Genomic DNA, 21,328 nt, shown 5'->3' with positions numbered 1-21,328 from the left:
CTACTTCATAGCCCCTAAAAGCCTTTTTGAAACCACATACGTTTTATTAAGCTTATTACCAAACTGCTCACGTTTTCACTTCTAAATCGCAACTTCCTTCTTAGGCAGCGCTAGCCATTGAGTGTTCATTCTAGAACAACACCCTTTATTAAGGAGGAAAAAAGTCTATCTTTGAAACAGAGTAAGACTGTTATAGCTAACCATAGAAAATTCATTATTTTCTCAGGCCCTTGATTCACTTTTTCAGAAAGTCACTTATCCAAGTAAATGTACTTGTCCAAATAAATGTTTCCTGCAAGATACTTATTTGGGTAAATGCATCTATTCATATTATTTTATTTCCCAGATAATTTAGACATAAAAATTTATTATTAAAAGGGGAGAATTTGTTCCATCCAAGGGGTGGCAGTTTTCCCCATGGGAAAGTCACTCACCTGGGAGATGGATATCAAAACAAAACTTCCGTCCCACATAAATCTGAAGAAAAAAGTTGAGTATTTTAATAAATCAAAATCTCATTGGCCAATTTTCCCCTCTCAAAATCCAAAAAAGCAACAGACCCTTAATGAAATACAAGGGTTGTGTTTTCATTAAAAATTTACCTTGTGAGGTCTAGAGATTGTGATTGCATGCCCCCTATGCAAATAAATGACTAAAAAGCTGCTTGGGCTTCAAGGTGTTTCTTCATTAGGAAATTAAGAAAACATGCTGTAAATGCCTTGTCAGCATCGTCACTGCAGGCATGTTTTAAACTTTTAATACAAACAACGCCACAATTTTTATGCCTTATGGACTATGGTGTTGTTTTGTGGATTGAGGTAAAGCATCATCACCAAAACCAGTTCCAAAACATGTAGACACAAGTAAGAGCCATCTAATCATGCTGATTTTGGATTTTGGCAATTTCGCAGTTTGAGGACAGAGAGTACTTGATTCTGTGAATTTGGATGGCGAAGTTACCACGACCCAGTTTTTCTGTGGTCTCTGTAGCCCCAGATCCAACAAGACAACTCACAAAGATGAAATGCAATTTTTAGCCGATTTCAGACACCATATTCATACTTCGAAACACGAGATATCATCTATTTTGGCTTTCTAACCAGAGACCCTATGTTTTTTCAATGCCTTGAATTCCAACGGCACAGACTAAATAGGAAGGAATCGCACAGGTTGCCCAGAATTGCAGCTCATCTGCACTAGTCACTTTTAACTTATTAGCAAATCGCTAAACACAGATCTCAACTGACATTTTGAACGCAACAGATTTGGTTCACATTTCAAAGAAACATTCCACTGGATACACCGTCGGAAGATTTGATGACTGTTTAAGAATCTTTCAAACATGTTCATCGTAAAACCTTACATACGTCGTTATAATGTCAAGTTTGAACTTGTATGAAGTTTAAGAACCTCTCAAACATATACATGGATTTATCATTCATCGTTGGAACTTGGAAGACATTTCCTCCTTAAAAGGAGTTGTTGAACTTTGTTTCATTTGAAGTTGTTGATTGTTATCCAACCGTCAGGGAACGGTGGAAGGCCCAACTCTTATGGAATCAGCAGTGTTTAAATCTTTTAATAGACGTTAAAAATTGTAAATTCCGCTAGGCAATTGAATTTTCAATGTCGCAGCAGAAGGCAAATTGGTAACATCGCAACTGGACTGGACCCCTGACCCTTTTCTGCGCAAAGAATTGAAAGTTAAAAAGTCAAGCGTCAGATATTCATGCATGCAAAAAAGAAACTCAAACATCAGATTTCAATTACCTACAGTTGCAAGTAGATTTGCACACGATTAGGAAATTGGTTCTGATGCTTGCGACTGTAGGTAATTGGTCGTGTCTTTAGAGACTATAGAGGGAGCATAATGGCTTTAGAGACTATAGAGCATCCAAATAAAAAGAAGCATCTCTGCCGTGGCGGGGGTGGAGAGACTTTGGGTTCCAACCCCTGAACCCTGAAATAGCAGGATTAGGAAACTGGCTGGGGTCTCAACCCCCAAGCCCCAACTGGGCTGAATGAATCCTTTGCCCCATAATCAAATGGCCTGACCAAAATGTTGACCTTCATTCAAGAGTGCGAGTGCCATGCCAATATGCCATGACGCCGACGGTCCCCGTCCCCAGTGACCTGCCAAAAACCAGATAAAGATGGTCAAACTATATGTTTTTCAATACAAACATTCTGGAAAAAAAAGAGAATATATAATTGAGTTCGGGGAAAATGCTATTAATCAAGTGGCTGAGTATAACAGAACGGAAACATTTGGTAGTGGGAGTGTGGACTAAAAATCTAGGGTAATTTACTAAAACACTCACTATAGTTTCATGGCTTTACAAAAGCTGACCTTATAGCTTGCCTTTTACTAAAACACATCCTATAGTTTGCAACTGATTTATTTAATTGACCTTCAACTAAGAATCACTTCTATTGTCGTCTGGAAATGGTCTTGTGAACTCCTAAATCGAGTTGAAAATGTGAAGGGCATAAACATGGTTGCCAATGTTTTACTAGGAGAAGGAACAACATTTTTTTTTCTTTAGATTAAATTTGTTCAAATTGGCATCAGGGTCAAAAGTGTATTTTTTCACTTCCATCTAATAGAAGGTCAATTCAAGGTTCAAAGTATCGATACACCTCTGCGTCGTATTGACAGAGGTGTATCGTTGCTAAAAACCATGTGCTTTTATATTTTTTGTTTTTTTTCAAAAATTGGTTTATATATATTATTACTATTATTATTAAAAATGAGGGTACAGGTGTTTCGGAATCCAAAAGATGCAATACGATATGCCCGATACGGGACATATCGCATCAAAATTTTGATCCTTGGGTCAATTAAGTAAATTGGTTGCAAATTATAGGTGTGTTTTAGTAAAACACAAACTATAGGGTAGATTTTGGTAAATCCATCAAACTATAGGTTTTTTTTTGTTAAATGACCCTAAAAGTTCTTATGTAACCTGAGCCATTTTATGGTGTGGGATTTACATTTACTTTCATAAGGTGATCCGTTTGCTGTAAAGACCGTCAACAACATTAGATTGAGGAGCAGCCCAACCAACATATTGGTAGCTCCTTTTAACCAAAAACCTCCACACACCTATTGAATTCCAAAGCTGAATTTTAGGGGAAAACATTGAGAAGAATCACACTGCTCGAATGGAGATGACATGAGTTCAGCCAACCGTGACGGCAATGCAAGCTTCATAACTTTAGATGGAGACAAAGGTGTATGTAGAAATGGGAGTCACAAAAATTATTTAACCTTTAAAAAAATGGTTAATGAGAGATTAATGCTAACCACTACAAGTCAAACATGGGATGGTAGTACAAAAACTGGAAATAGAAGGAAGATTTGTATTTGGTAACCAGCAATGGATCTGGCAAAATGTAGTGAGCAAATCGAGACCCTTTCTACACAGGGAAGTTGATTTTAAAACCAGAAGGATAAATGTTAAGTCAATTGCTAAACAGAATCCATAATTTCACAGGATTAATAGTAGAGAATGAAAAAAACCAAGATCCTACAATTGTGATAGGCCACAGCATCACACTACTTCTGATGAGGTCTTGTGAAGTTTATGCTTTATGGTGCATACAGAGAGAGTTGCGCTTGGCTCTATTATGTGTGGTCGAGTTAAGCTTAGCTCTAATTTATAATTGAACTGTGGATGGATTTATTATGTTAAGCCAGTGCTTTGTCTGAGCAATGGAATCAAGGAGACTGGGTAAGGAAATATAGAGCAGACACAATATATTTGGATAAGACTTAGTTGATTTGAGACAGGAAACATAGGACAATACTGGTCAAGTTGTGAAGGAGCTCATGAAACTTAATGAAATAAAGGTTTTAACTGTGCTGGACACTTGATAATTTGCCACTATGTGAAAAGAGCTGCTATGCTTGACACAACATGTTGGACAGCCTGTCCCTTTCCTATAATAAAATAAAATCTTGCTAAATATAAAAAAGAATAAAGGTTAGGTGATAAGGTACCAGCCTGGAGAAGGAAAACAAGCAAAAATCAACATCAATTACATACCAACCAAAACATCCTATAGGCTCGTCCTCTGTGAAGCATAACCAAAACTTCGATTTCTGGGTGCAGCATAGCCCTCTCCAATATCAAAGAAGTCACATCAGTCATAACTTGACAATAACCTAGGAGAGCCCTCGAATCCTTTGAGAAGAGGATGGAAGAAAGTACGAGGAAAGCTTCTGAAGCATTAGGGGGAAAAATATGGGATGAGAGAGGAGGTCTGGAAGAGATTGGAGAGGTGGAAGATTAATTTGAGTTCCGTTAGTGCAATGTAGTAGCTGCTGTCACCGTGCAAGATTGGCTTCATTTTAGTTTCTTTTACTGTAATTTTTTCTAGAGTGGTAGGGATGATTTTTACTGAGATTGTGGGGTGTTATCTTAACACCTTCCATTTGGTTGTAATCAGTTTTTTCTTTTCTTTAATATAATTTTCCTTTTACATTTCAAAAAAGATAGACCACACAAGGATATTTTACAGTTTCACAAATCATTGATATGCCTCATGCATGAAAACTAGGTAAGAATAAATGATATCATTAATATGTCTCATATTGAACTAATTTATACTTCTACCTTTACCAATGCAGAATAAAAAGGCATACCTAGCAACTTTTCCATCATCTTTGATAAACAAGGGAAGCAACACTTGACTGCAGAACATGAACAGAGAAGAAAACATCAGAACTGGAAACATTAAAAACTCCAGAGGCAGAGACCATGTTTAAGACACTAGATATGTATGACAAAGAAACACTCTTTATGATAAATAGTAATGATTTCGAACTTCACTAATGGCAAAAAATGTCATTAATAGAAGGCAGAGTAAAAGGATATACAAGAAAAACTCTCACCAAATTAGTATCCATTAGCAATATATAATTTCCACCAAATCTCCCCTTCTCTATGCTTACATGACATGTACAAAACAATTTTGGGATAAGCAGTTGAAAATTTTTATTGAAAGAAAGTATGTGAAACAAGATATGCAAATAGCCCTCAGTCCAGTACTTTACAGTCTAACACCCTCTACACCTAGAACGTACTATGTAATACCACCTATAGATTAAATCTTTATATCTCAGATGCCTTAACTCATTAAGAACAAGAGCCCAGCCCATCAAGCAACAACAAACATTCAAAGCAAAGAAGCACAAAAGGCCCATGCGCATGTGCAAAATATCTTTTATTACGTTTCTCTCGAACAGTCAACCTAAAAGAAAGAACTGATAAAACAATTCCTCAGAAGATCTACAAATTGAACAACTTTGAATCTGCATACCCCTATTATCCAAGCAAACAATAGTTAGAATTTTATCATGGAACACCAACCACATGAAGGATTCTATATGAGGGGGAACTTTTCTACCCCAAACACATCTTGATTCAGCTGATTCCAAGAAGCCTCAAGCAAGACCATAAAGGGGTTTTCTTTCAGGCTCCTCCCTCCACCAGATGTTATAACTATTGTCTGGATGAATAATCAAAACAAGTGGTTCGGTAAATAGAGCATACTGCCAGCCGAAAACCCCTCATGCCTGTTCAAGACATCAAATAAAATGCCATATAATAATCAAGCAACAACAAACATTCAAAGCAAAGAAGCACAAAAGGCCCATGCTCATGTGCAAAATATCTTTTATTACGTTTCTCTCGAACAGTCAACCTAAAAGAAAGAACTGATAAAACAATTCCTCAGAAGATCTACAAATTGAACAACTTTGAATCTGCATACCCCTATTATCCAAGCAAACAATAGTTAGAATTTTATCATGGAACACCAACCACATGAAGGATTCTATATGAGGGGGAACTTTTCTACCCCAAACACATCTTGATTCAGCTGATTCCAAGAAGCCTCAAGCAAGACCATAAAGGGATTTTCTTTCAGGCTCCTCCCTCCACCAGATGTTATAACTATTGTCTGGATGAATAATCAAAACAAGTGGTTCGGTAAATAGAGCATACTGCCAGCCGAAAAACCCTCATGCCTGTTCAAGACATCAAATAAAATGCCATATAATAATCAAGCAACAACAAACATTCAAAGCAAAGAAGCACAAAAGGCCCATGCTCATGTGCAAAATATCTTTTATTACGTTTCTCTCGAACAGTCAACCTAAAAGAAAGAACTGATAAAACAATTCCTCAGAAGATCTACAAATTGAACAACTTTGAATCTGCATACCCCTATTATCCAAGCAAATAATAGTTAGAATTTTATCATGGAACACCAACCACATGAAGGATTCTATATGAGGGGGAACTTTTCTACCCCAAACACATCTTGATTCAGCTGATTCCAAGAAGCCTCAAGCAAGACCATAAAGGGATTTTCTTTCAGGCTCCTCCCTCCACCAGATGTTATAACTATTGTCTGGATGAATAATCAAAACAAGTGGTTCGGTAAATAGAGCATACTGCCAGCCGAAAACCCCTCATGCCTGTTCAAGACATCAAATGAAACGCCATATAATAATCAATTTCTAAAACTTGTGCACACTGGACCACTTTCTTACCCACAACCATAAATCCAATAGTTCTTTCCAAGATACACCAGAAAAATAAGTCTCCACCAGCATGTGGCCCATTTCTTGTGTTAATGTAAATTACAAAGTGCATCACTCAATCCTTAAGCTCAATTTGTTTTATTTCTCCCTCCTTTAAGCTAGAACCCACTAAAATCTAATGGACCATAACCAAATGGGGGCATCTGACAGTTCCATCACCATTACCACCCTTCATAGGATTCATTTTGCTCATTGGATGCTCTTTCTCCTGTTACAAGGTCGTCAACAATGATCTCCCAAGAGGAGCATGCTCAACTTAAGTATCCATTATTGGTGTGGTGCCAGGCAGAAAAAAATTGTCCTCCAATTTTCAATTGCAAGCATACAAGTAAAGAAGGATAAAACAAACATTTTTCAAACCCTACTACAAATGGTCACCTATCTTCACTTCCAAAGTACATGACAAATGACCCATACTTTGATCTTGGGTTTAAGCAAACCTGCCAATTCAAGTGTAAAAAACTGTTCAACAATTAAGATTCACTCAGACTATCAAGCAACAAGCAATCAAGAAATCATGTATGACTAGGCTGAAGTAGCAATATAGTTTTATGGTCAGCCCTTCATCAGTTCATAGTGCCACATTAATATTTTGAGCTGTTGGCAGTATATACTGTGTTGTTGCACCATATAATATAACATCTGATTCACCCTTTCAGACTTTCTTTTTCATTGACACAAAAAGTAGATTGAGCAAAATTAGTCAGCTCAAGTAAATATAAATAAGCAGCAAGAACAGCAATCTCCAACTTATGATATCAAATGGTGGCTGCTCTCAACCAATGAGTGGAAAAAATACACGAAGCAAAAGGGATCATCAACTTAACTGTAGACTATCCCCTTGAACAGCCATTGTTTTCCGGTACCAACATTTTCAAAATCCTCTCATCATTTAATCTCGATTGGTTCCATAAGTAGAACTATGAAGTAAATTATTTACAATGTGAATGAAAAATAAGGACCAAGTATTTTCTATCTATTAGCAATAGTAATCAGAACTGTTAATAAAAAAACCAACATCACAAAATGTTTTGAATGAAAGGAGCAAATACAAGAGTGGTATGACTGAAATACAGAATTCGTATGTTCTACAAATAAGCCCTCCTCCAAACCAGGCCAATCCTTGTTACTCCTGCTTTTGCTCATTTGCTAAGCTGTTTGCAGGCCTTGGAATCCACCTGACCAATCAGTACAGACTTTCTCACAATACCTTTCCTTCCATAATCAAGACTGGTGGACCAAGGACCACCTGCACTTGAGGACACCTGCCCAATAACCACTTGACAGTCCACTTCCACAATCAGTTCCTCCATCCTGAGGAGAATGTTAGTCTTAAACCTTGAAGGAGAGCAAACACATCATGATATTGCTTCACCAGCTTGGCCTGAATAACTGAGGAGGTTATCAATTGTTTATAGTAAACGAAAATCTATTAAAATAAAAATAAGAAGAACCACCCGAGAAAGAGAACAAGTCCCTGTCCCCCACTCACTACTCAAAAGAACAACTACACACAACCAGACTTAAACAAGTAAATCAAGAAAATAAATACGGAACGAACTCTGAAAAATCTTAGACAAGAACTGACCTGCATCTATCAAGAAAATAAATACTACACCCACTCTCAAACAGTAAATCATCCAACGAGAGCTCCTTATAAAAGTATTCATTTTATTTTCTTCAGGTCCCCCTCCCTTCTCAGAGCAATAGCAGTAAGATTCAATTCTAACAACAAATTTATGATTCCCCCATTTCCAGAGCTACCCACACTAGTTACTGCTGTCTTCTAGGAGAAAAGAAATCCAGCATCAGCTAAAATCTCAAAAATGGGTATGGTGTTCCATAATAGCAATTCCACAAATTGCAAATTATCATTGAGACGTGATATCTTTAGCTGCCAACATTTTTTTTCTTGACAAGCAATCAAAAAGAGGACCCCCCAAGTCCCCCAAGAAGCTTCCAATGACCACATCTACTGTCAAAGCAGTCAACCAATTGAAAATAACATCCATTCTTGCCATGGTTTTGAAATCATTCAAGGCCAAACTTCAAAAACCAATAAACTAAGAAACTTCAGTCAAATGTACAAAAGCAAGAAAAGATCATTCTACTCTGTAAAAAAATCTATCAAATGCTTTTCTTCCAAGTAGTCCAGCATACCGCAACATGGACCATATTCCACTCGATTACTCCACAGGATACTAAAAGACAAGGGGCATGAGAAAATGGTCTGTCCATTCTATTTTGGCATGAACTAGTTGTTATTGAGTCATCTAACCAAAGCCCAGTTATACATGAAAGAAGGTGTCTTGCAGATGCTATTTTGGTAACTTCTGTGTATTATAAATCGAATCACTTCTCAAGAGTTAGGTTGTAATATTGTGATCCTCTGACGCATCTCATGAGTCATGAGCATTGAGAAACATGAATGTGTTGAATCACTGCTCCAGCTAATCCATTTAAGAATTCTCCAAACCAACACACCAAGATATATTTGTGCAACACTGTCCAACTTCATGGGCTTATAATGCATACAAATTATTACTAGCCACAACCACAAGCCTGGCCAAGGCAAGCTAAAAGACTAAACTCGGCACTAATATTCATAAAAACCTACATACACATTTATAAATCCTTGACAAACTTCTTAGAAAAGAAAAGTGCATAGTCTTAGACTGCAGTGAAAGAACCATCACATAATCCAGTTGTATGTGAGTTGTCAATGACATTTTCAATTGAAGATGCTCTCCCGATATTCTCAATTATACGCATGCATATAAAGGATATCATAGGATGATAAAAAGAATACCACATACAAAATCTAAAATCAAAATGAAATATATAATAAAGTTACATTATACAGAGCAGTAACAGAATACTTGACTACAAAGTTGAGATAGGAGGTAGTTAACCCACAAAGCATGCCCACCTTTTTAGATATTTGAGGATCCCTTCAGCTCATACAGGAGCAACTTGATTATTATCTAGCTCGCCAGATAATCTCGACCACTGGATGGTATAGAAAACTACAACAAATGAGCAATTAGAAACCTTAATGAAACACAATACCTGAACAATACGGCATATTATTAACATTTTGCAAAAGGGAAGATTCTTCCATATAAATTTCTCCAACTTATGCCACTATCCCTTCTCAAAGCTCCAAGTATGCATGTGGCAGAAGAACTATGAAAACCCTAAAAGGATAAATCTTCACAAAGACCTCTAAAACTAAATCATATATTTTTCCAATGTGCTCCAAGCCAACAAAATGCAACTGATCTCAATGGGTGACAGCCCGACCTAGGGAAAGAACTTTTTGTCTTCCTGTAGTAATAATATGGCCTCAAAATGCAAGCTCAAAGTTTTTTTTAGAAAAGTAGCATAAGATACAAGGCAATGTTTAGCCAAAGTCAAAAGATTTCTTGATCCATGCCATATCTTTGTCAAATCTCTGTGGCATTGTTGGCACTGTTTTACAGCTGTAAATCAGAAGCAATATGAGAGGAGCAACTATAAATAGGCATACATCATTGCTTTTACTTCCGTCCAGGTTAAATACAATCAAATGCCTCATAGAACTCAGAACCATAAACAATCTCCTCCTTGGATTAAAAAAGGTACAAAGCAAATTATGGCCTACAACTGATTGTCAGTCATAAAAACAGAAACAGAAAACACACAGACAACCAGCCATTTATTCTCAATCTGTTCTCCATATCCAATTCATAGAGCCACTTTGAAAATCCCATCATGAGTTGCACTGTCTATTCTTTTAGATCCATTCAAGAGAAATAATACCAAATATCACGTCAATAAATGCCAGAAATCAAGGAATTCCATTCTGTCTGCAGCTCCAATATATAAGAAGCACCTCATTGACCCTTGACTGAAAGGCCAGCAGAACCCATAGAACATCATGATTAAGATGCCACTGAAGTGCCATTAATATGATCCAAATCATGAGACCATAGGAGGCCATATCCAATAAGTGTTAGGACTTAGGAATTTCTATAAATAACAAAAGCTCAAGAACGCATTTTGCACTGAAGATGTGCACCAAGTCTCCCTATCCGGCCAACTAAAAGAGTATCTCATAAGGCAGTAAAAAGCTGATAGTGTACCTCCTATGAAGCTCTTAGCATGAACATGACGCATATATAACATACATCCATATATAATACGCATACCACTGATTTTTCCATACTTTCGAACTCACAAAGTATGGTTAACGCCTCTCTCCAGCAAGCAGATGACCTAAAACTAATTATAAATCGTCATTAAACCCCATGATTTCAGTGTCATCTTCTAGAGATAAAACCTATCCAGCATACAATAGCATATGGTATTAAACATGAATGTGAGATTGCATAGAAACAAGATCAAAACATCCAGATTGTATAAAAAGAAGAAAATATGCAGTATCTACTTGATCATACATATGAAAGATAAATAGCAAGATAAACCCAAATGGAATGTTCCAAACAAAAGTAGTCCTTTGACAGAACATGGGAACTATGATAATCACCAAGTAAAATGTTGTAACCTGAATTATATAAATTCAAAAGAAAAGAAAAGAAAAATCACTAACAACATCCATATTAAAATTACTGATGCCCTGTCAACGAAATATAGCAACTCTAGCCTTGGGATATCGGAGAATAATGATTAAGGACACAAAATGCGCATTTTTTCGTTTCTAAGGCCAAATCTCATGGATCTCAGTGGCGTCCAAGGTGGGACTTCTCAAGTCCAGCCCATGAACCAGAACCCGCTCCATATAGAGGACGCTTGTCAGCACCACCCTGAAAAGCAGCATAACGAATATGATAAGCTAAAAATACGTTGATTAGTTCAAAGTTGAAATTTGAGGTTCACAAAGGGAGGAACTTTTTTTCTGAATGTAGATATCAAATTTCAATTTAGCATTCATACCAAATGAAGCCCATCACCATAAGATGCAGAGAAACCCCCAGTGGAGCTCCCATATTTGATGCCATAAGCTCCACCTTCAGCCACCAGGCAACCAATAGAAACATATTAGAAGCAAGACATGAAAGTGAAATCCAAATGTAAAAGGAATCAATACACAATCATATAGTTGCCATAGCATGAAATGAAAGGAAAAAAAAATGACCAGGAAATGCAAAAGACAATGCTTAGTAGGCATTTCCACTTTTTATAGCAATGCATTAGACATTTCCTTTATAAATATACTAATTGATGAAGTATAAAGTGCAAGAAAATGGAAGCAGAAAATAAAAGGCATCTAGGTAGCATAACAAGTTTCCTTGTAACCAAACTCCATCATATTAAACTGAGTACCAAAGAAAAAATCGCATAATATCAAGCAAATGTAATTGCTTATACAACCATGCATACATAGTAAGATTAAAAAGTTTCACACAATATCTAATAATAAGCATTTTCACCTAAAAAACCTTTTTATTGATATAAAAGCAAAACTTATCTGTTGAACTACCAACTTGAATGCTAAAGGTTGGTACCGTAATATCCACCAAACAGATAAAATAAGGGATTCAAGTGATGAAGTAACATCTGACAAATCCAAGGATAGAATCTTATTCAAAACACATAGATATAGCATGGGATAGAACATACCAGCACCCAGCAGTCTACCATCAGCACTTGCAAGGTCAACACGTAGCTTTTCAACTTCACGTGCCATGGAAACCAGGTTCTTCTCCATTGCCTGCCTCTGTTCCATCAACTCAATGTTTGCCTTCTTCTCATACTCAAAAGCATTTCTGCAAAAAGAATTCTTTTAGCCTTTTAATCTCTCCATAAGAAGATGACACGAAATGATCATAATATAAAGATTTCGCCAGTATAATCAAAACATCAACTGATTGAGAACCAGACTGACTGCATCACTAGCTATTTGGTGGATACTCAAGATGTGGTCTCCTAGGACAACTAAGCATCAACTAGGATGGCTATTAAATTAATGACCAGTCAAATAGTCAATATTTCAAAGTTCTGTTTGTTTGTTACTATCTCTAATTATTTGAAATGATATAGAATATGTTTGCATTTTGTTATATTCATGCCACTGCTTTAAATTTATGTGTTGGAACAAGATTGACTGGCAGTATATGAAATGGAAAAAAGAAGTATAAAATAAAAGGAAGGTGTTGGAGGAGCTCTTAAGCTTTTATTTCCAATCAGAGGTCTGCTAGTACGTGTTGCCACGAATAAAGAGCACATTGAATAATCAAGATTGCACTTTTCATTCAAAACACAACAGGCTGTAATTCACCATTCTAATCTATCCAGCCTTTTTTATGTTTACAAAACAAAGACTGAACCAAATGTTCCATATCATCCTTTTATTGCATGGTTGTAAGCAATTCCAAGGTGCCAACTAGTCGTTGCATCAACTAGAAGGGCCAATACAACAAACTATCACTTCACTACATTGATAAAACTGGGTTTCCAAAAGAAAATTTGAGAATTACCTAAAGCGAATTAGTTCCTGGTGTAGGGCATCAATCTCTTGCCTTAAAATTGGCATCTGCTGATTATCAGCTTTTGCCTTTGCTAATTCTTCTGTGAGATTCTGAACTTGCCCAGTGAGATCCTGCCTTAAGTTATCCAGTTTCTGAACTTCTGTACGCATCTGCAGAGCCTCTTTCCTCAAGGGTTCAGTTGCTCGTAGATCAGCTTCCATCTTTAATCCCTTCTCAATAAGCTCCCTAGTGTGTGCTTCTTTCTCTGCATGGATATCTGCAATAACAATATTCATACGATGCAGCTCTTCCTTGGCAGCACCTAGCTCCTGCTGCAAAGCAATGCGATCTTCGACTAGCCTCCGATTATCATCCAAAAGCCTCCGGATTTCAACATGCTGAATTTCAAGTTCTTCCTCCAACAGAGAGGGATGAGGTGGCCGAGCAACAGGGCCCCGAACATATGGGCCTTCAGGGGGATAACCACGTCGACCATCACTGAAAGCATTGCGAGGCATGCGATTTCTCCCCGCCATTACAAAGTATTACTTACCCTATACAAAGAAGTGAGAATTTGGAGGGAGCACTTAATATAAGGTATAAATAATTCTATTGTAGTCCACAGACAGTTTTGCAAGACAATAACTGAAAGAAATTGAAGAAATAATCAAGAACAACTTGCTAATAAAACAAAGTAAGAGCATGGGATGTCATCTAAATTTAGCAATAGTTGAGCAGCTGAAGAGTATTTTTGGTTCTCTTGTTATGTTTCAAACTATTTTAGAGGTTAAAATTTAAAAAATAAAAATAAAAAGCAATGCAGTTTGTTTTGCAAAAATCAAATTTAAAGGGCTTACAGAGTCCTCATTAAAAAGTTAACTTATAAAGGAGAATGACTCTCAATTTCAATCATTGGGTCCTGAAATGCTTATACAATCTGAAATATTTGGAACAATTGGCCAAACCTATAAAAGGAAAAAATATTCCAATAACTAAAATCCACTAAACCATTTATCTTTTATAGGGTACAACATAGGCTTTTTCTTTTATAATTGAAAAGTTATTTCATTACCAATATGTAAGAAAAGTTACAGCACCCCAAAGAGAGGCACGAGGTGCGACCTCTCTTGAAAGTATAAGTGTAAGGAACCACAGTACACTATAATCAAAACATTACAAGGTTGCCCAGTACAGATGTTCCCTCAAGACCCCCTGTATAGCACGACCATCAGCCATAGCATTTGCTGACCTTCTCACCCAACGTGAACTAACATTCATGTTGCTTGTTAGCCAGCTTGCCTTCTTTAGGAAATCCTTGTAGCACCAAATTTACCAAGCTCAGGTCTGTTAACCAGCTCACAACCACCTTAGAATCTCCTTCAATTAGAAGATGTTCCACTCCTATTTGATTTGCATAAAAAGGAATACTTATTTTAACAATCAAAACTCTTTAGTCATGGAAAAGAGAGTAGAGGAAAAACGATTCCAAACACTTAATAAGTACAACTCAAGGTTTGGACTCCACAAAGGCAACCTGAAATCTAATATATCTTGCATGAGTGACTGTGACAAAGAAGCACACGGTATAAAGCCTACAGACTTAAACGTAGACAGCAAGCCCATAAGGGCAAAGATATGAAAAAATATAGATAGACCTCCAAAACCAGCAGACTTTGAGAACCTGACTCCTAAGATGCACTAATATCAGAGAGAATATAGAGGAATAAGAAAAGATTTTACCAAAAAATCTCCAAAGTTAGAAGATCTTTCTTTTTCTGGATCAAAAGATCTTCCAGGTGAACAAACTGCTTGGCAGATGCTCTAGCCAGGCAAGGAATTAGTAGGAATCAAATATATTGCAGGCTAGTTTCCAGGCGAGTACATTGTAACCTGTAATTTATTACAGAAAAAAGAAAGGAGAAGACTCAACATTGGGGTTGTGGTTATTATTATTTTTTTCTGAAAAAGGTAACAGATTTCAATAAAAGAAAGGGACAACAACAATAGAGAACCATAGAGCATTTATTTCGGGAAAAACCTTTTTTATTAGATTGTTTGGAAGAAAATGTTCATAAATTATTGATTGAACAGAAGTTCATGGAGTCTTGCTGTGAAACTTTAATTACCAAATATTTAAAGCTTAGTTATTTGGTAATTCCTTGAACTTTCTAACCAGTTTCACAAACTCAATGACCTTTCCTTGATTCCTTTTTTCCTTCTTTGAGAAAAGGGCACTATATTGACAGTAGAAAAACCATGTGTTTTAAGTGTGAAAACTGAAAAGGATCAAGCACTCTAGAAGAAAGCCCTGTCTATCCTACATTTACCAAGTCCTGCAGTTTGATTTTAAGTCTTCAGTATACAACTAATCTGAATGGTTATACTGGCCAAATCTCCTTGATTTCCTTGAGGTAGTGAGCATGAAACAAGGGCCCCACCCCACACTTTTGCACTACCATATCACATTAACTGAATCCCCTTCGATAACTAAAGGAGAGAGATAAAACTGGTCTGCAATTTGAGCTCCTATGTGAAGGGCCATGCACTTCTGAGTGCTAACTCAATAAAATCAGCATCCCAGTGGGAAGGCCCAATAGAATCTACTCCTATCAGCCTTGGTGATTTAAAAGGCATGCCTCAGGTGTGCTTAGGCATTAGGCTCACAGGGAAGGCTCATTTCAGTGATCACCTGAACCTCACTGCACCTCATCTAGCTTGTTGTCATGCTTGATATTAACCTCAGATTTTATGTTGAATAGGAAATTCAACAGATCATAGGTTGCACCTATGAAATTTAGAGCTCAAACAGTTTAGTTTATTGAAGGAATTGAATGCGCAATGCTACAATCTTTCTGTTTAATATCACAACACCATCTCCAACCAATTGAGTTGCTAGGATGTTTGAAATTAGACATGTTCATGGGCTGGGTAGCCCGGCCCGGCCTGTTCTAGATCGGGCTCTGACAAGGTTTTAAGCCCATGGGCTCAGGATTGGGCTTTCTCAAATAAGCCCAGTCCGAGCCCAATGCCCAAGCAAAGCCCGATAATATTACATATTAATAATATATAATATATGTTATACAATAATAAAATGGGCAAATTTCTTAAACTACCCCTAAGGTTTAGGAAATTGACTAACTATACCCTTACCGTTTCAGTATTGTCTTAAAGTACCCCTACTATTTCTGATAATTGTCACCATTGTTAAATCGTAACGAAGAAAATAAAATGTCAAAATTGCCCTCCACTGTTTCTCAAATTTTCAAAATAAAACCCAACTGCTAAAAAAATTTCTCCAGCCACCATAGCTGGCATGCAGCATCCCTTTCTTCTGCATCATCAGACTATGGTCTCTGCCATTAATTCAGTTGTTTCCTATTTCCTTCTGTTATACTTCTGATGAAACAGTTACCACAAAGAAGAAGAATAACGTCTTAGGGTTTATGCACTGTTTAATTGAATATTTAAAGTGAGTTTCGTTGTTCTTCAGACATTTGTTTGATGGTTGTTTTGGTTGGGTGCTTAGGAAATTTAATAAGACCAACTGGAATTGTGAAGATGGACTGGTTGGTGGTGGGAGCAGGAAAATGGCTAAAAATCTCTTACCAAAATACTGCTGGACAGGGGAAGGCACTTTGAGATTGTGTGTTTACGGAGACAGGTAGGAAATATTGCTCACAACAGTTGATTTGAATTACAGAAGACTCAAAGTTCCGGGTTGCTTGAATGGGAAATTGAACCTCCATGGAACTTGGAAATCCACCAGATTCTCATGGATCCATTGGGGTTGTGTGGCACTCCATCCTTCTCTAAAAAAAAAGGAATTACGGAAAACAAAATGTTAATGAAAGGAAATCAAAATCAACAGGACCGTCTTGTTCCACTTCCTCCTCCTTCTTTATCCCCTTCCTGATATTCCCACTCTTCCCACATCATTTTCTTCATATAGAGACGGGCACACCCTAAAACGAAAGGGTAGGGTTTCCTACTCAAAAACAGAAGTAGTCTGATCTTCATAGCCAAATCCCATGAACAGATCACATCTGTTATTTTCTACGCCGGAAAGGCCAAGGTTCCGATTGCCGGTATGCTTCATTTGGCATAGGTCTGAACAGTGTTTTAAAAACGCAAGGCGCAGGGGTCAATTTGCGCCTGAGGCACACGCCCTTTTTATGCAAGGCGCAAAAAGAAATGCTAAAAATCAAAGAAAAATGTCAGAAAATTCAAAAAAATCCAAAAAAATAAAAAATATTAAACATAATATTGATAAAAAAATATAAACTAAAATTTTAAAATAATGTTTTAAAAAACCTATTATCTAAAATTAAAATATATAAACATAAGATATAAAGCATATTCAAATGAGAATTTAAAAATAAAATCAAACATATAAACATTTTCAAGCATGTAAAACCTCTAATTTCTTTTTTCACTCAATTGCAGTACTTCACATAGCTAATGTAATGTAAAACATATTACATTCCTGATTCTACAATAATTTAAAAATAAAATCAAACATATAAAACATTTTCAAGCATGTAAAACCTTTAATTTCTTTTTTCACTCAATTGCAGTACTTCACATAGCTAATGTAATGTAAAACATATTACGTTCCTGATTCTACGAGCCCGCTTTGTGCCACGCCCCTCGAGGCAACCCAAACAAGTCCACATTAGGTCTTAAATTCTTGGTTTTCACACAAAAAAATAATGATTTTATGGTTTTAATTGCTTTTTAAGAAGACACTTTATTGGGATGAATGAATGAACAACATTACCAAATTGGCTGTTATGTTCAAAAAAAAAGCAAAAAAGCGCCAAATTTTCAAAAGGCGCACCTTTTAAATCACTGGGTCTGAACATATCCACTTTGAGAGCTAACAAACAGAATGCATGTGCTCTGAGAGCTTTATTTCTCTCTGATATACATGGAAGATAATCATCCAAACAGAGGTAAAAGGGTGTCTTAGGAATTTTTTATAAATATATTAATCACGTGATATCACATGTGATGAGTGTGACGAAAAGTTAACGGCAGGGGAGGTTTTAGACAATTGTCAGAAAACTTAGGGGTACTTTAAGAAATTTTCTAGTAGTCAAAAACGTTTTTATGTTATAATATATAGAACATTATAAAATATATAATATATTATTAATAATATATAATATAAAATATTTGTCTAGATCAAGCTTCAGGCTTGGACTCAGTCTTAGGGCTTTATGCAAGGCTGGGCTTGGGCTCAAGATCTAGGTCCAGTGGTTGGGCCAGGCTTGGGCCTGGTCATTTACTGTTTATAAAGAGGAAAAGCCCAGCCCGACCTGTGAGCATGCTATAACAAATCAAATTAACAGCTGCCACCCAGACCCCATACGATTAACAGCCCGACCTGTTGTTAATCAAACCAAATTAACAACAGCAAAAAACAAAAGCAAACAGCTCAAATTGAACAAATTACAATTTGGAGGTTTCATCACCTCCATAGAACTATTCCCCAGGATTTCTTTCTTGACTTGCACAATTCGGGCATCACCCAGACCCCACCTGCAACAAAATTACCAACAGCTGCCACCAAACTGACCCATTTCCAATCCAATTCTTCAACCTGTCTTCTAGTTCTCTTCTACCAGATTGAAATTTCCTACCTCACACCTTACTCAACATTTCTTCTTCCATCTTTCAGACCCTAAAACTCCCTGGTAGCAACCTCATATCCAATTTCAACCTCCACCACACTTCTCTTCTTTCTACAAACAGCCCCTCCGCTCTTCACCCACCAAATCCTCTTCCCTCCTTTGCCCATTCTCCCCCTCCTCACCCCTTCCCCTAAAACTTTTTTTCCTTTTCCTTTTTCTGGTTAATACCTTTTATTCTTCATCAACATTTCCTACTTACCCCTTCCCCTTCCTCCCACACCTCCCCTCTTTCCCAATAACTCTCTTCTTATTATATTCTTCCCTTCTTTTCATTTCAAATTGTTCGATTGCTTTCCTCACCACCCTTCCCCACCCAAAAAAACAAAAACTTAACCCCAATGGTTTTCCCACCTCCACTTGTCTATTCACTAAGTGTTTAATATTCACCCTCCCCTTATTACTTCTTCCTTCTCCTGGATTATCTTCTCTTTGGGATCCCTTCCACCATCTCTTCTCTCTCCCTTCTATTCTCTCCCGCTTCTTCCTGGGCTACCACTCCCTCTCCTTCAACCTCAATCCCTACCACCTCCAGAAACGAAGCCCTTTTCTTTCTGTTGTAAACCTTCTGTTGATGCTCAGTCTTGTCACACTCCTCAACAAGTTTTCTCTTTGACCTAGTTCACTTTCCTTAGGGGTTTGCTAGAGGAGGATTGGAGTATCTCTGAAAGGTTTCTTCTCAAATCATCATAGCATAGGAGATCCATGTGAATTCATTTGTGTCCACCAAGAACCAAGAATGAAGATACCATGACCCTTACGCTGTGTTTCACCAAGAAACAGAAAGTTGAAGTAAAGTTCTAAAGGAATTTCGAAAAATTACTTAAGAACATTCGGTTTCTCTTCTATCAGACCAAACACGGCTCTAATGCCTCATGAGATCCTTTCTTGTTACATGCCTTTATGCTTCTTTCTTCTCTTACACCCCACATCATTCCAAAATAAATACTCCTCCGAATATAGTACAAATTGTTCTATGTTCACCGCCACCGAGAAAACCCTAAATAACAGTAGAACCACCAAAATTAATTTGTTCACTTGTCAGTCGTAACCTGCAATTGAGAATCTCTCGAATCATTCAGAAATCGCATTCATCACCATACAAAATTTCAGATCGAAGTACCAAAGCAATTGAAATTAAATATGAACGTTCAAACGAAAAAACTCATTGACAAACACGCTTTCAGAACTTGTATATATAAAGTTATTAACGAAGAAATGAAGCTTAATCAAATTATGCAATCTAATAAGAGAAACATAGCAGGCCAATGATTGGAGTTTGCAAGGCAAAAGATGTCACAAATAACTGCTAATAAACGAACAGAGAGGAGACCTAATTTATAGAGAAATATTATAGCCTTGGAATTTGCATATGCAATAAAAGCCCTAACCTTTTGCCTACAGAAAAAATATATATATATGAAACAGAGATTGCCTCTGAACGAACCCTAAACCTTTTTTTTTTCTTTCAGTGGAAAGGAAAACCGAAAACGATGCTCACCTTGGATGAAAGTGGGGGGAAGAACACGCTTCGTCGTTTAATGGAGATCTAAAGTGTAGGCTAGGGTTACAATTCCCAAGCCGCGGAGGATGAAACAAATGGTTTCGGGATTCGGAGGGCCGAGGAGGAATTGAATGGAAGAAAAAATGGTAAATTACAGATTACTACCCAGTACTTTGGGGGTAGTAAGAAATTTCCCCCGAACTTTCATTTGAGATAAAGCCAGCCTCCCTAATTTTTCAGATTCCATCACTTTGCCCCCCCGGTTCTGTTAATGGGGTTGATGGAAAGTTAAATTTACTAAAATACCCTAAACTTTATAAAAAAAGAAGGTACTGTTCATTGTCTTCAAGGAATGAAAGCGGCTGTAACATTGGGGGTTCTCTATCTTCTCTTCTGAATTCAGATCTCCAACCCACGTGTTTGCATATTACTATTCATGGAAAGATGTTCCCAATGTACCATTCTAGTATAATTATGGTTCAAACTATCGATACTTAGAAACACATGAAAATATATTTTTTAGTTTTTTTTTTTTTCAAATTTTGGTTTTTGGGGAGCTAAGAATGGGTTTTTTATTAAAAATGAGTAGACATGAGTATAATTATTGTGAGGAGGAGATCCTAATTCTTCTCTTCTTTCTCCTCCCTCTTCCCTCCAACCCTAAACCAAAGAGCAGGAGATCTTATTGGCTTACAAAACCTTGGCTATGACATACTCATAATATATTCTATCTCCTTTGCAACTTTTTCATTGGAGGTTGAGGCCCCGTTTGGTTCATGGGAATAGCCATCTAGAATTGGAATCAGAATGGGTTATTTCGATTCCAACTATTTGGTTGGGCATAATCAGAATTTCATTCCTATTATTGTTGGAATGGCATTTCCCCATTTGGGGGAATAGACATTCTTTCCCCCTCCCTTGGGAGTGAAATCTCATTCCTGCTAATTTTAATTCCCACTCTCATTCGTGTCCGAACCAAACAGACTACGGGAATGAACCATTTTGATTTCAATTCCCATTTCAGTTCCAACTACAAACTAAACCAAAGATA

General features: G+C 37.0%; 1 protein-coding gene across 10 annotated transcripts; it reads right to left on the bottom strand.

Annotated features, from left to right (window-relative positions):
• Positions 1–1,311: 1,311 nt before the first annotated feature.
• Positions 1,312–20,669, bottom strand: LOC148846965 (DNA double-strand break repair protein). 10 transcript variants are annotated; one of them, XR_016100556.1, is made up of 8 exons: positions 20,275–20,669; positions 13,093–13,637; positions 12,236–12,381; positions 11,549–11,622; positions 11,205–11,418; positions 4,649–4,696; positions 1,771–2,133; positions 1,312–1,685 (listed from the first exon to the last, which is right to left on the bottom strand). XR_016100556.1 is itself a non-coding variant. In XM_088948950.1 (6 exons), exons 3-6 carry the CDS (start codon positions 13,617–13,619, stop codon positions 11,335–11,337), a joined length of 831 nt encoding a protein of 276 aa, XP_088805076.1. In that variant the 5' UTR covers positions 13,620–13,637; positions 19,597–19,825; positions 20,275–20,410; the 3' UTR covers positions 10,987–11,334. The 10 variants fall into 10 exon arrangements, 5 of the variants coding, with proteins under 5 accessions (XP_088805076.1, XP_088805075.1, XP_088805074.1 ...); XR_016100557.1 differs by having other exon boundaries at positions 1,775–2,133; XR_016100558.1 differs by having other exon boundaries at positions 2,068–2,133.
• Between the last annotated feature and the right edge of the window lie 659 nt (positions 20,670–21,328).

This window comes from Nelumbo lutea, chromosome 6 (genome assembly GCF_056320005.1).
Source record: "Nelumbo lutea isolate HS-2025 chromosome 6, American lotus-T2T, whole genome shotgun sequence".
NCBI lineage: Eukaryota > Viridiplantae > Streptophyta > Magnoliopsida > Proteales > Nelumbonaceae > Nelumbo > Nelumbo lutea.
This window is presented reverse-complemented; position numbering and strand designations above follow the sequence as displayed.

Coding starts and splice junctions, on each gene's coding strand:
- LOC148846965 (XM_088948948.1), bottom strand. CDS start 13,619: ATGGCGGGGAGAAATCGCATGCCTCGCAATGCTTTCAGTGATGGTCGA. Junction 12,382..13,092: donor CAGGAACTAATTCGCTTTAG/GTAATTCTCAAA, acceptor TTCTTTTTGCAG/AAATGCTTTTGAGTATGAGA. Junction 11,419..11,548: donor ATGGTGATGGGCTTCATTTG/GTATGAATGCTA, acceptor GCTGCTTTTCAG/GGTGGTGCTGACAAGCGTCC.